Raw genomic sequence first — 11527 nt, 5'->3', positions numbered from 1 at the left:
TATTTATTTTTATAATGTTGAAAATTTCTCTTTAAAAATTTTTCTAATTGATTCATATTTTTTGCACTATGTAATGTTTATTATTTTTAATACAAGGATATAATTGAATACCTCCTTTTTTTAAATCTATCATAATTCTAACAATATAAATATTGTTGACAAATTTGAGAAATTACATATTTGTTTGAAAAAGACTGATATTTTGTACTAATAAAATGATATAAGAAATTGAAAATGATTGAATAAATAATAAAATATCTATTCTGTTAGAGCCGATTTTTTTATTAAAATATTTGAAATTAATTTGTATTTTTATACTTTAAAAGAATATCACTTTCTGTAAGTGGTGCTTTTAACAGCATTATTTAAAAATGCCGTAGTTTAAAATTTTTTAAATACATTTGATTCAAATTCTAGTTCCAATTTTTGCCATTTTTCTATAATTTTCTGTTGTAACTATTGTCTATCCCCCTTTTTTGCCTTCTAATTTTTTCATGTCTCCTTTGAAATCTGAAATATTGAATTTTTGTTATGCGCAATATTGGTTTTTTTAATTGAAAATCATGATAAAGTGCACAATGTTTTCAGCATCTAAAGATAATATCAAGCAAATTATCTTAAATTTAAAAAGCAAAAAAAAAAAAAGCATTTTACAGCTTTGCTAGCTGTAGAAACTTAAAACTAGTCGCTTCACACGTGCACTGAAAATAATTCTGTCTGCACGATTATCTCGTTGAAGTCGTCTAGGAACAAAATAACAAGCCAAAACAGGCGGCAAGGAGAATGTGTAAATATAAATATTCAAAATTTTGCACAATAGTGTAAATTAAACTCACAAATTATGAAAAAATAAACATATCTCTAGCAATATGAAATATTGGGATTTTTTTTTTTTTTTTTTTTTTTTTTGAGAAGGAGGTTATAATTTGGAGACTTTACGGAATTTTGATAAAGTATCTTTACTAATAATATGACTGTGTGTGTGGGGGGGGAGTCAAATATTTTTTTAACAGTAGAAATATGCATATTGGAGCATTTCAAAAATATTATTGTACAAAAATTATTACAAATTCAGCTGCAGTGTAACTTTTTTTTTCATTTTTGACCATTTTTTTACGTTATACCTGCACAAATTTGGCATTAAATTTAACTTGCTCATCTTAACAGTGAACTTGGCAGTGGAACTGTGCTGTTATTTAAAGTTAACTTATTTCTCTAGCAAATGAAAATTATATACAGCAATAAAAACATTTTATAAGAAAATTGGTTATTAAAAACAAATACAATGATTAATTTCTTGACTTCAATTTTTTAAATTTGATATTATTAGGAATTAATTACTTTTAATTAGATGGAAAGCAACTTAGCTTAGCTTGGCGAGGATAGTTTCTGATTGGCGAAATATCTTGGCATTAGATATCTTGAAAATGATACCATGTAGTTAATTAAATCGTGTTTTCATTCATTTTTTAAAGATAGGAATCAATTATAATAACTGATTTGGCTGTTAGAAATAATATGACTATCTCAAATATAACTTTCAGAATTGCGACAATCGTTGCAAAAAATCATTTTAAATTCGCAGTATAATTTATTACTAATAACTGCAGCAAATTATCAATTGAAAATAAAATTTTCTTTCTAGTTAGTTGGAGACTGAATAATAATTTTTTCCTGAAATAAAAATAATGTCGCTTCACCAAAGATGAATTTTTTAGGGAGATTCTTCACCAAACATAATCCTGATATTTTTTCGTTAATAACCTAAAAGACGTTTGGTACCATTTCTTGTACTTGTTTGGTACCATCTTTCCAAGATGGGAGAGTTTTGGCGAATTTTGGAAGGTTGGCACTATTTTGTCGTGCTTGGCGAGAAACCAGACCCGAATCATGCAATTTTTTCCCCAACATGGACATAAAAAATGCATCTGTTGGGCTTATTAAAATCATTTAAGCGAAGGAAGAAGCAATTAACCGAAAGAATAAAGGATCTCCATAGAATAAATAACTAACATAAGATAATATATATATATATATATATAATAATATTACATCACTATCATGTAAATATTAGTTAAATATAAAAATTTAAGCATTTATGTATTAACCGCTTACCAGTGTTTAATCGCCAAAGATAACTCTGATAAACTCTTTCGTAACTTGTGTTTTCCAATGAGATTTGGTTAATATACATGTACCAAAATTTAATTGATGTTTTAACTTTCCCGATCGGCTAAACTTAAAATTAATGTAATGTAAACAAAGTTTTATTATTTCGGGACAATTTTTTTGCTAAATGTAATTGTGAAAACTTTTTATAGAAACTCTAAAAGTCGTTTGTTTTAGCGCTTTGGTAACCATCCGAGATGGCGAACTTTAGGTGAATTTTCAAACAATTGGAGAGAAACCGTACATTAATCAAGCCTTAAGACTATTTATTTTGTGGTAAAATAGATCAAAATATTTCGTTTTGATTGAGATGATTAAAAATTATTTTATTCGAGAGATGAAACTTGCTTAGAGTTAAAAAATTAAAATACTGACAACAAAAACAATATGATTTCTAATTTTTTTAAAAATATAACGTCACTATTACAATCAATCTATAGCGCTTGCTTGAAAACTTGCGCTTCCCGATCTTGTATCTGAATATCAGTTTATTTACTACTCGACATAAACCAATAAATTATTATGGCCTCTCAACGGTTCTCCTGCTGACGAGTCCGTCGTGCTCTATTCTGTTCCATTGAACTTACAAAAATGCTACCAGGAAATACTGCTTTACGAAACAGAGGCAAAAACTCAGGATCGTTTTTCAACGCTCTTTCAATGTCTTTGGGCTGAATACGTCTTCTGGCAGGGTGACCATTCTGAGCAGCTGCATTCAAAGAGACTTCAAGTATTTCTGCAGTTAGATATTCTAGCACAGCTGTTAAAAATACTGCTCCTGAGTCACTTACCCTATTAGCAAAGTTCTTTGCCTTCAGCATGGCTCGGATTCGGGCTACTGGAAAAGTCAGACCACATTTTTGACTCTTCGTCGTTCTTGGCATTTTTTTCGATGTACAAGACTTATATTGATGAAGTTCAACTGGATGAAAAATTAAAGTATTATAGAAAAAAAGGGAAACTATTAATATCTATTTTTAACTATAACTGAAAAAATATTAGTCAAGAGATCCAAAAAATGATGTCATAATTTGACAAACATTTGAATTTTGTTAAATATTATGCTACCATCGCGCGATTTTTTATTATTTTTTCTTGTACTCGATGCCATTATTGCTCACAAAAGTTTCGATACTAACATATTAAACACTCCTATAGTTTCTGTTTCTTCTTCTGTAGCGATCAGTAGCAACAAATCTCAGAAAACAGGAGCTGAATAATTCAGTTCATGCAAATGGTTTTAAAGCCCCCTCTGCTAGGTAACCTTGAATGAACATATTAACTTGATAGTTTTTATAGGCTGGCTGACAATCTGTGCATTATAGTATGCGAGATACATTATTAAAAGAATTCTTTCAAAATACTGTGGAGCTTTGAATCACATTATTAAAAAGAATTCTTTCAAAATACTGTAGAGCTTTGAATCTACATCTAACCCTAATAACGCATTATGCTCCTCAATATTGGTATATCCTCAATATTTAGAATATTACAATATTTAGGTCCTCAATATTTAGAATATCGAATAAGGCCGCGGGATATCGTATAATTTCTTGCGCTAACAGGGATCAAGCTAATCAAGTAGTTAATTTTTAAGTAGCAAGTTCCCTCTAAGAGTTTTTTTTTTAATTTCAAAAGGATTCTTAATTTTAAATTAATTAAAGTTTTATTCGTTTTTCTCAATAATTTTGGAGCAAATGACTACACAAAAACATTTTTACACCCCTTTAACTTTCCAAAAAAATTTAAATTTTTCATTGACATCAATTTTATTTTTGCATACTTTTTCGCTAATGTTAACGTTTTCAAAATATTTTAAGTATATTTTTCGATTATACTTTTGTTTTAGTAACTGTGTTTGTAAACACACGCATTGCCGTAATATTAAACATATTTTTATGCGCACGTAATAGTTGTTGCATTTAAATTTTGAATGTACAACTCAATCATAAAAAGGCCATCTTGTTTCAATCTGGAGTTTCCAGTCTTATAATTGCTTTTTTAATACTTTCATTATATTTTCAGTTATATCTTTTCTCCCTATCAATAACACAATATCAAGTTATTTTTTTAAAGTATCAATTTTAACGCAATTTTATTTTTACTTATATGCATACAAAATAACATAGTACCTGACGATTAGTACTAAGTCGATGAAGAGTTATAACTGTTCGTCAGACTGATACCTGGCATTAACCATATGATATAAGAAAGACAGTTGTTTTAAAGAACTCAGTTCAGCACTTAGTTACCACAGAAATATGAGTTTCCAGACAAATTGTTTACTGAATTCTCAATCATTTTGGCCACCACGCCAGAAAGGTAAAACAGTTTGCATTCTTTTCACATCTATGCATAAAGGTAGACGTTTAAACTGAAGTTTACAGTACTGGAGTTTGGGGCAGTGGGTCAAAAAAAATGCTCAGTGAACCAATGGTGATAGTCTAAACACTGATATGCACTGACTAACAATATAGTGAGAACATGGGACTCGTTTTCACCAGGAATACACCAAGGAAAAATATCGTTTTCCGTCAGGGTATGGATAGTCGTTATGCTAGCCAGCCGAACAGACTCTCATATCTTTGAGTATGTGATTACAGAAAGTTACATGTATGAAGTCCTTGAGCCTTATGTTTAATTTTTCGAGATCTTATTGTTACTGACTTCAAGTTCATCTATGTATGGTAACGACCGTTGTCCCATTGTGTTACAGATTGACGACCATTGAAAAGAAAATATCCGATTCATGTTGTAACCTGTTCTCAAGTGATTTGATTCGTATAAAAAATGCATAGGATATATTCAGGTCAAGCTGCAGCCCTACTGTACGCCCCAAGTTCTATTCTAAAACTGAAAAGAGTTGTTCGAGACCTCTGGAACTCTGAAACCACAAGTCATTCAAAATGTCATGGAAAGTATAGGAGATCGTTGTACAGCTCGCCTGATTATTAGATATGATATTCTTTATGAAATTAAAGCATTGCTTTTTTATTTCATTTGTTTTTCATTAAAGTGTGAACTAACGCCCAGTTCACACTTAAAAACTTCTGACGCCCAGATTTCTTTGATACTTTTTTTTTGTAAATTAAAACTAATTATTATCCTTTTCTCACGTGTTTTCTTATTTTATTACATTTATATAACTCGCATATCGCATTTCTCGCCATACCTTCCTAGATTTTCTTTAAAATTCACATAATTACCAACAATGTTTAGCTTGACACCTGTGTACCATTTCTACAAATAATAAAGGAAAACATGTGTGCTTACGTTAACGCTCTTCAGAGCTTGATCTAGAACTTCCAAATTTGGCACAGATTTGGTAGTTCTAGGTCAGATTTGGTACGTGAAAATGCACATTTCATAGTGCCTTTTTTTGGAAAATTTTAATTAATTTAGAAGTAAGCGAGATTTTAGTTTTTTTCTATGATAGTCCCCGGTAATATAATTTTACAAAACTGAATTTTCACCATTTAAACCTTAAATTAATTTTCTAAAATAATAATAATATGTCCGGCTCGTTGTTTCTTCAGAATATGAAACGGTGTCATGGAAGTATGAAACAAAGTATTGTGCTGATAGGGGTGACTTATCTTTTCAGCTGACAGGTGCAATTACTTTTATTATCTGACTATGGCTTTCTATTTTTTCATTCGCATCTGATAATGCTTTTGTCTAAAGGGCCCATCCATTGAAACGGTGCGAACATATAAGATCAATATTCCTGAAGTTCGTGCATCATCAATTGATTTTGCAAAATGAAAATAATTTCTTTTTCACTTTTTCTTATACGAAATACACAAAAAGAAAGAAAGCGAATCTGGCCCTGCCTGTTCGTAAAGAATTTTTTGGTATTATGTCTGTCTGTCACTCTTTATACCTGTATATAACTCAAAAATAGATCAAGCTGAAAAAACGAAATTTGATATATAGTTTTAGTGTCCATTTTGCAGATTTTTTTTTTAATTTTGAGTGAAATGCACGTAAGGGATGTCTATCTACCAGTATGTTCGTCTATATAGAAACACTTTCCTTCTTCAAAAATGCGAAGAAATTGATAAATGAAATTTGATACATAGCTTTATCATCAAAAATGCAGGTGCGAATTAAATACTTTCGAGTCTGCCAACAGAGTGACTATTTATAGATCAGTGTGCTCACTGGTATAAGAACAAGATAACCCGAAAATTCGACGATTTAGATAAATAAAAAAATTTGCCATCTTGAGACTAAAATCGCAGATTTGAATTGAAATTTGTTGAGGGATCATGAATATGGGGTCAATTCACGGTCACGTGTCAGGTACCAAACAAACCGCTTCTGTTCAATTTTCAACCGTTCTGCGCATGTCGTGATGTCTGCCGATAACGTTGACACTGTTTACATTGTTGTTGACATTGTTTAGTAAATATTAAGCTAGCCGATCAATTATTAAAAACTTCTGATTTTTTTTTTAAAGATATTACTTTGAATTATTTTCTCCAAATTTTCTTAGTTATATATTTTTATTTCTTATATTAAAATTTTAATTAATATTTTCAATAGAATTATTGTTTATGCAAAATTAACTAACATCGCTTTTTAATTCGTCTGGTGCCGCTTTATTCTTTCCTTTCCCATATCCCCCCACCCCCATTTTTTCATCCAAAGGATACATTTTGACAAATGACTATGGCAGTGTTTTTGAAAAATTACATATGTTCTTTTTTACATATTATTTAAATAGTATTGAATGTTGAATTTTATGAATATAGTTCCCCCAGTTAGTTCTTTTTAAAAATAATTATTACTCTTAGATAAGTTAATATTTTAAAGCTTACTAATGAAATTATTGTATTTTTTTTTCTTATGTAATTACTTTTATAAATATTGTGAGTTAGTTATTTGATGTTTTCAGTTTGCTTAAAAGAAAGAACATGAAACTCAAATTAGTATATATTGAATAAATTATGTTTACAATTTCAAATTAGGAAATATAAAAAGTATGGATACCTTTTTTTAAATCTATGCAACTTATGAATAAATAATTTCATTTTAATTTGTAGAAATCATTAAAGGAAAACAAACAAAATCAAGCTTTCATAATTTTTATGTACACATTACAAATATATATATATATATATATATATAAATAAAATATATGTGATAATTATTTGAAAAAATATGATCCAATGTATGTTTCAATGTACTCACTAATACAAAAAACTAAAAAAAAAAACTATTAACTATTTATCAACATTTATTTTTCTAGACACTTAGAAATAATATAAACACAGTATGACAAGAATGTCAATGTAAATGATGAAATCAATTTTTTTTCAACATAAACATCCTAGATACTAAAGAACAGTTTTTTTTTATCACTAATAAAAACATAATGTTGAACAGTATACTTTTAAAGCAAAACATTTATGAAATTTTTTTAAATGCTAAAGTTACATTGATAAAAGTTAAATTGAATGAATATCATAAAATAAAACAAAAACATATAATAGAGTAAATTTAATAAACAACAATAAGGTCATGATATATATACATATATATATAGAGAGAAGTTAAATATTATATAAAGAGGAGTTGAAAGAAACACTTTTATGCTTTCACAGAATTTTATAATTCAAAATTGATATGTTAAAGAAATAGAAAAAAAAAAAAAAAAAGTGAAACATGCATGTAGCAATGAAGTTGGGAATAAAAATTATATAATAAATGCTGATATGGAAATTGATTTTCAATGAAAAGACCGTTATTTATTAAAACAGAAATCACTGAGGTGCACAGTGTTATAACGGGATATTATGATAACAGTGAATTTCAGTTTAAATACAATAAACTATTGACATTTCATTTTGAACAATAGAAAAGATGTTTGATATAAATTCACTTTGAATCCATCACAAATCTGCAAATGTAATTAGAAAGCTAGTAATATTCACTTCCACCTAAGTTTAGCATTATAGCAGTTGTTATTTTTGCAATAGGAGTTTGTTTACTTACGTTAATTAAATTTAGATAAGATTTTGTAAAAAAATGTAATGTAATACTCATGTAAACATTTTAAAACCTTCTAAGCATATTCAAAATTATCAGAAATTTCATCAAATGTGAATGAAGTAAATTAGAAATGCACTCATGATTTTGTTTGATTGTTTTTGGTGGCAAATCGCTTACCGATTTCTTTTTCTTCGAAGAGTTTTTCTAACAAATTACTGGAACAGCTATATTTAATAAATGGACACAAACTGAAGGAATTCTTCAAAATGATCGGAGCATATCATTGACTTCGAAGGCTTGAAAAAATCTATACCAAAGCTATCAACCCAAGTCAGGTTTGTTGAAAGGAAAATAAAAAAACATTTTATCATGACAATCACTCTTGTATTTCGCATAAAAGCATGCATCCATCAGCACACCAGTATTTCCTCTGTTAACACATAATAAGAGGAAACAAAATGACTCAAAAATTATAACTTCAAATGTAAACAAAAAATCCGCTTCATACTTGGCGGAGAACGTTAATGGCAGACTGATCGACGAGATCGGCGCGGATGAAACTTAAATGCCATGCGCAAGAGGTACATGACATGTGACTTTTACGTCACATGAATTGACCCCATTTTACGAGTGGTTATTACGTAACCAATATCAAAAAGTCGCAAATACAAGTGATCAAATACTTTTCAAAGAGGGGTGTGATTCAAATCCTTGATACGATCTTACTTGTGATATTTCGATTACAGGTTTTGGATCACGATAGAAAGTAACAATCGATACGATATCACTGAAATTTGCCGGAGCGGTGACTTCACTGGAAAGTAACAATCGATATGATCTGTTCAATGGAAGCTCTCGAAAGAAATCTGTGAATGGATTGAAAAGTGAACGGACCAGTTATTGAAATTATCGTATCATTGAATTTCATATCACTGAAATTTATCGGAGCGGTGATTTCACCGGAAAGTGCGAAGTCACCGCTCCACTTTACGGGAGTGACTTCCGATATTCGTATATGATGATGCACTATTCCATACAGATCATTTTTAATTGCTCGTGACATGATTGACTTTGATTACATATATTCTGTTTACTGTTGGCGCCATCTATTGGTAGAATATAGAACTAAAGTAAACATTTTAAAGAAATTACATATATTTTTAATTCACCTTTTCCAGAAAATGGTTCACTCCAATAAATAAATAGTTTTGAGTAAAAAATTTAAGAAGTAAGTTGAAACAGATAAATTAATTCAATCGCACGTTACTTAAATTAGTAAATTAAGTATTAATTACAATTAATAAATTTTATATTTAATATTAAGTAATATTTTTTAATTAATAATATGGCTGAAATAACAGATATTTGGAACATATAACAGATATTTAATAATGATATATGATTGATTGATAACAGATATATGATTGATAACAGATATTTAAAAATAACAATAGCAATATTATTTGTTATTCAAAAAAACGTGGATTATGCATCTCTAAATTTGTTTCAATTTATTGAAACGAAAAAGTATCCGAAATCCGCACTTGGCTTTTTTGATTATACAGCAAATGATGCGGAAGTCGAGTTGAAGCAAGGACTTGGAAATTTTATAGAGTTCTTTGAGAACTAGCCTCCCCTCCTCCCCAACCCTAACCAACGCGATACATATAAAAATTTATAATAATGTAATTTGTTATTAATAATTTATGCTTTTTAAGCAAGAAAATAGTCTAAAGACATTTGTATTTGCTACGTTTCAAAATTTGGTGAAAATGACTCATAGCATTATCATTACATGTATTTATAGTGCGCATAGGCTACTGGTTTATTAGGGTAATGCAACATGCGATGTTTAACATATAATGCAATAATTTCACATGCTTTTAACATCTCTCCTTATCAAATCTCCAAATCTTTTTACCGGGACATAGAATGCAGTACTATAAGCTCTACGGTTGTCCTGCCTATGTTTTCCCAACTGTTCAAGGATCTCCTGTCCATACTGTTGCGTTCAGTGATATTGGAGTGGTTGGCTGTAGACAAGAAGAGCTCATTGATATCATTATTATCCACCTCTAGCTCAATAATTTGCACCAAAGACAAAATCTCACTGAATAAGGCTCCACGTGCATTTTTACAAACCCTCGGAAGTGAATTCGACAACTCTATCCGGTCGAAAACTTCTTCCATTTATATTTAAAGAGTTCTCTTCAAAGATGCTCTACTCCAATTGATGAAGGACTATTCAACGCCTGGCGTCACGGCATCTCCTGGCCACTCGTTCTGCTAAACATCAATCGTTATAAGAGTCTTTTTTTTTTTTTTTTTTTTGCATTTTGTTTCTCTTTTTATGCGAATCACTCGTTATACAAAGTGATAGTTAAGTCAAGATTGCCGTAACTCTCAAAATGTCTGTAAACTATTTGAATAAGATTGTATCCGTCCATTAAGTGAAATTTAAATTTTTTTTTCGAAGTTTGCCTTTTTGGATTATATTGATTTGAAAATAATTTGTTTTAATTGTATCTAAATTCGTTACTATTATAAAATTTTGATTTACTGATTACCGTCACAGCCAAAATGGTGCTTCTATTACAGCACTCAGCAAAATTAATTTTGAAAGTTAATTTTTCGTTTTTATCGAATTTCTCTTTTTATGCATTCTTCTTTATCGAAATTAAGCTGAGAGAACTCAGTTAAATTTTTATCTTAGGTTTTTGATATTTTTCATAAAAGAATTTGTTTGCCAAAAAATGAAAAAGAAAAAAAAGAAAGAACTTTAAGACGCATACTTAGAAAAGGAATCAACAAGTTAAGGAAATGCAAGTTGGACTTTCTTACTTTCACAAATATTTTATCAATCATACTCGCATTTGACAAAAAAGACTAATTTTAAAATATTTTTTTATAAAAAGAATTAAGAAAATAAAACTAAAATCCCATATTTAAATATTATTCTAGTTATTCGAATACTAAATTACATTTTATAAATTCACGAAGTAATTGTTTTTGTTATTTGATCCTTCTGCAAATTATTTGTATGATTAAAATGCTAACTTCATAAAAATAATTTAATTGGTTGTAATTCTCATGCGTTTCTCAGTTGTTTTTTTTTTTCCTGTACCAATTCGACCATTGTAATAGATAGCAAAATGTAATGAAATATTATCTTATAGTACGAGATTCATGTTAAAAGAACTCAAATCAAATCTGCTCCAGACACTGATTTTTTTCAGGCCAGCGATTATTGCTTAGAATTTCCAAGATTCTCTATAATTATTTATTGTTACGTTAAATTCCCAAATTCGTAAAACATCGTGGAACATTAATGTAAATAATGGTACCAAAGAGTGAATTCATG

General features: G+C 29.1%; 1 protein-coding gene across 1 annotated transcript; it reads right to left on the bottom strand.

Annotated features, from left to right (window-relative positions):
• Positions 1-2699: 2699 nt before the first annotated feature.
• Positions 2700-3053, bottom strand: LOC129980613 (histone H2A-beta, sperm-like). Its single transcript, XM_056090995.1, has one exon. It carries the CDS (start codon positions 3051-3053, stop codon positions 2700-2702), a length of 354 nt encoding a protein of 117 aa, XP_055946970.1.
• Positions 3054-11527: the final 8474 nt, after the last annotated feature.

The sequence above is a fragment of the Argiope bruennichi genome, chromosome 8, assembly GCF_947563725.1.
Source record: "Argiope bruennichi chromosome 8, qqArgBrue1.1, whole genome shotgun sequence".
Taxonomy (NCBI): Eukaryota; Metazoa; Arthropoda; class Arachnida; order Araneae; family Araneidae; genus Argiope; species Argiope bruennichi.
The sequence above is the reverse complement of the archived record's forward strand: the minus strand, read 5'-3'. Positions and strand labels throughout refer to the sequence as shown.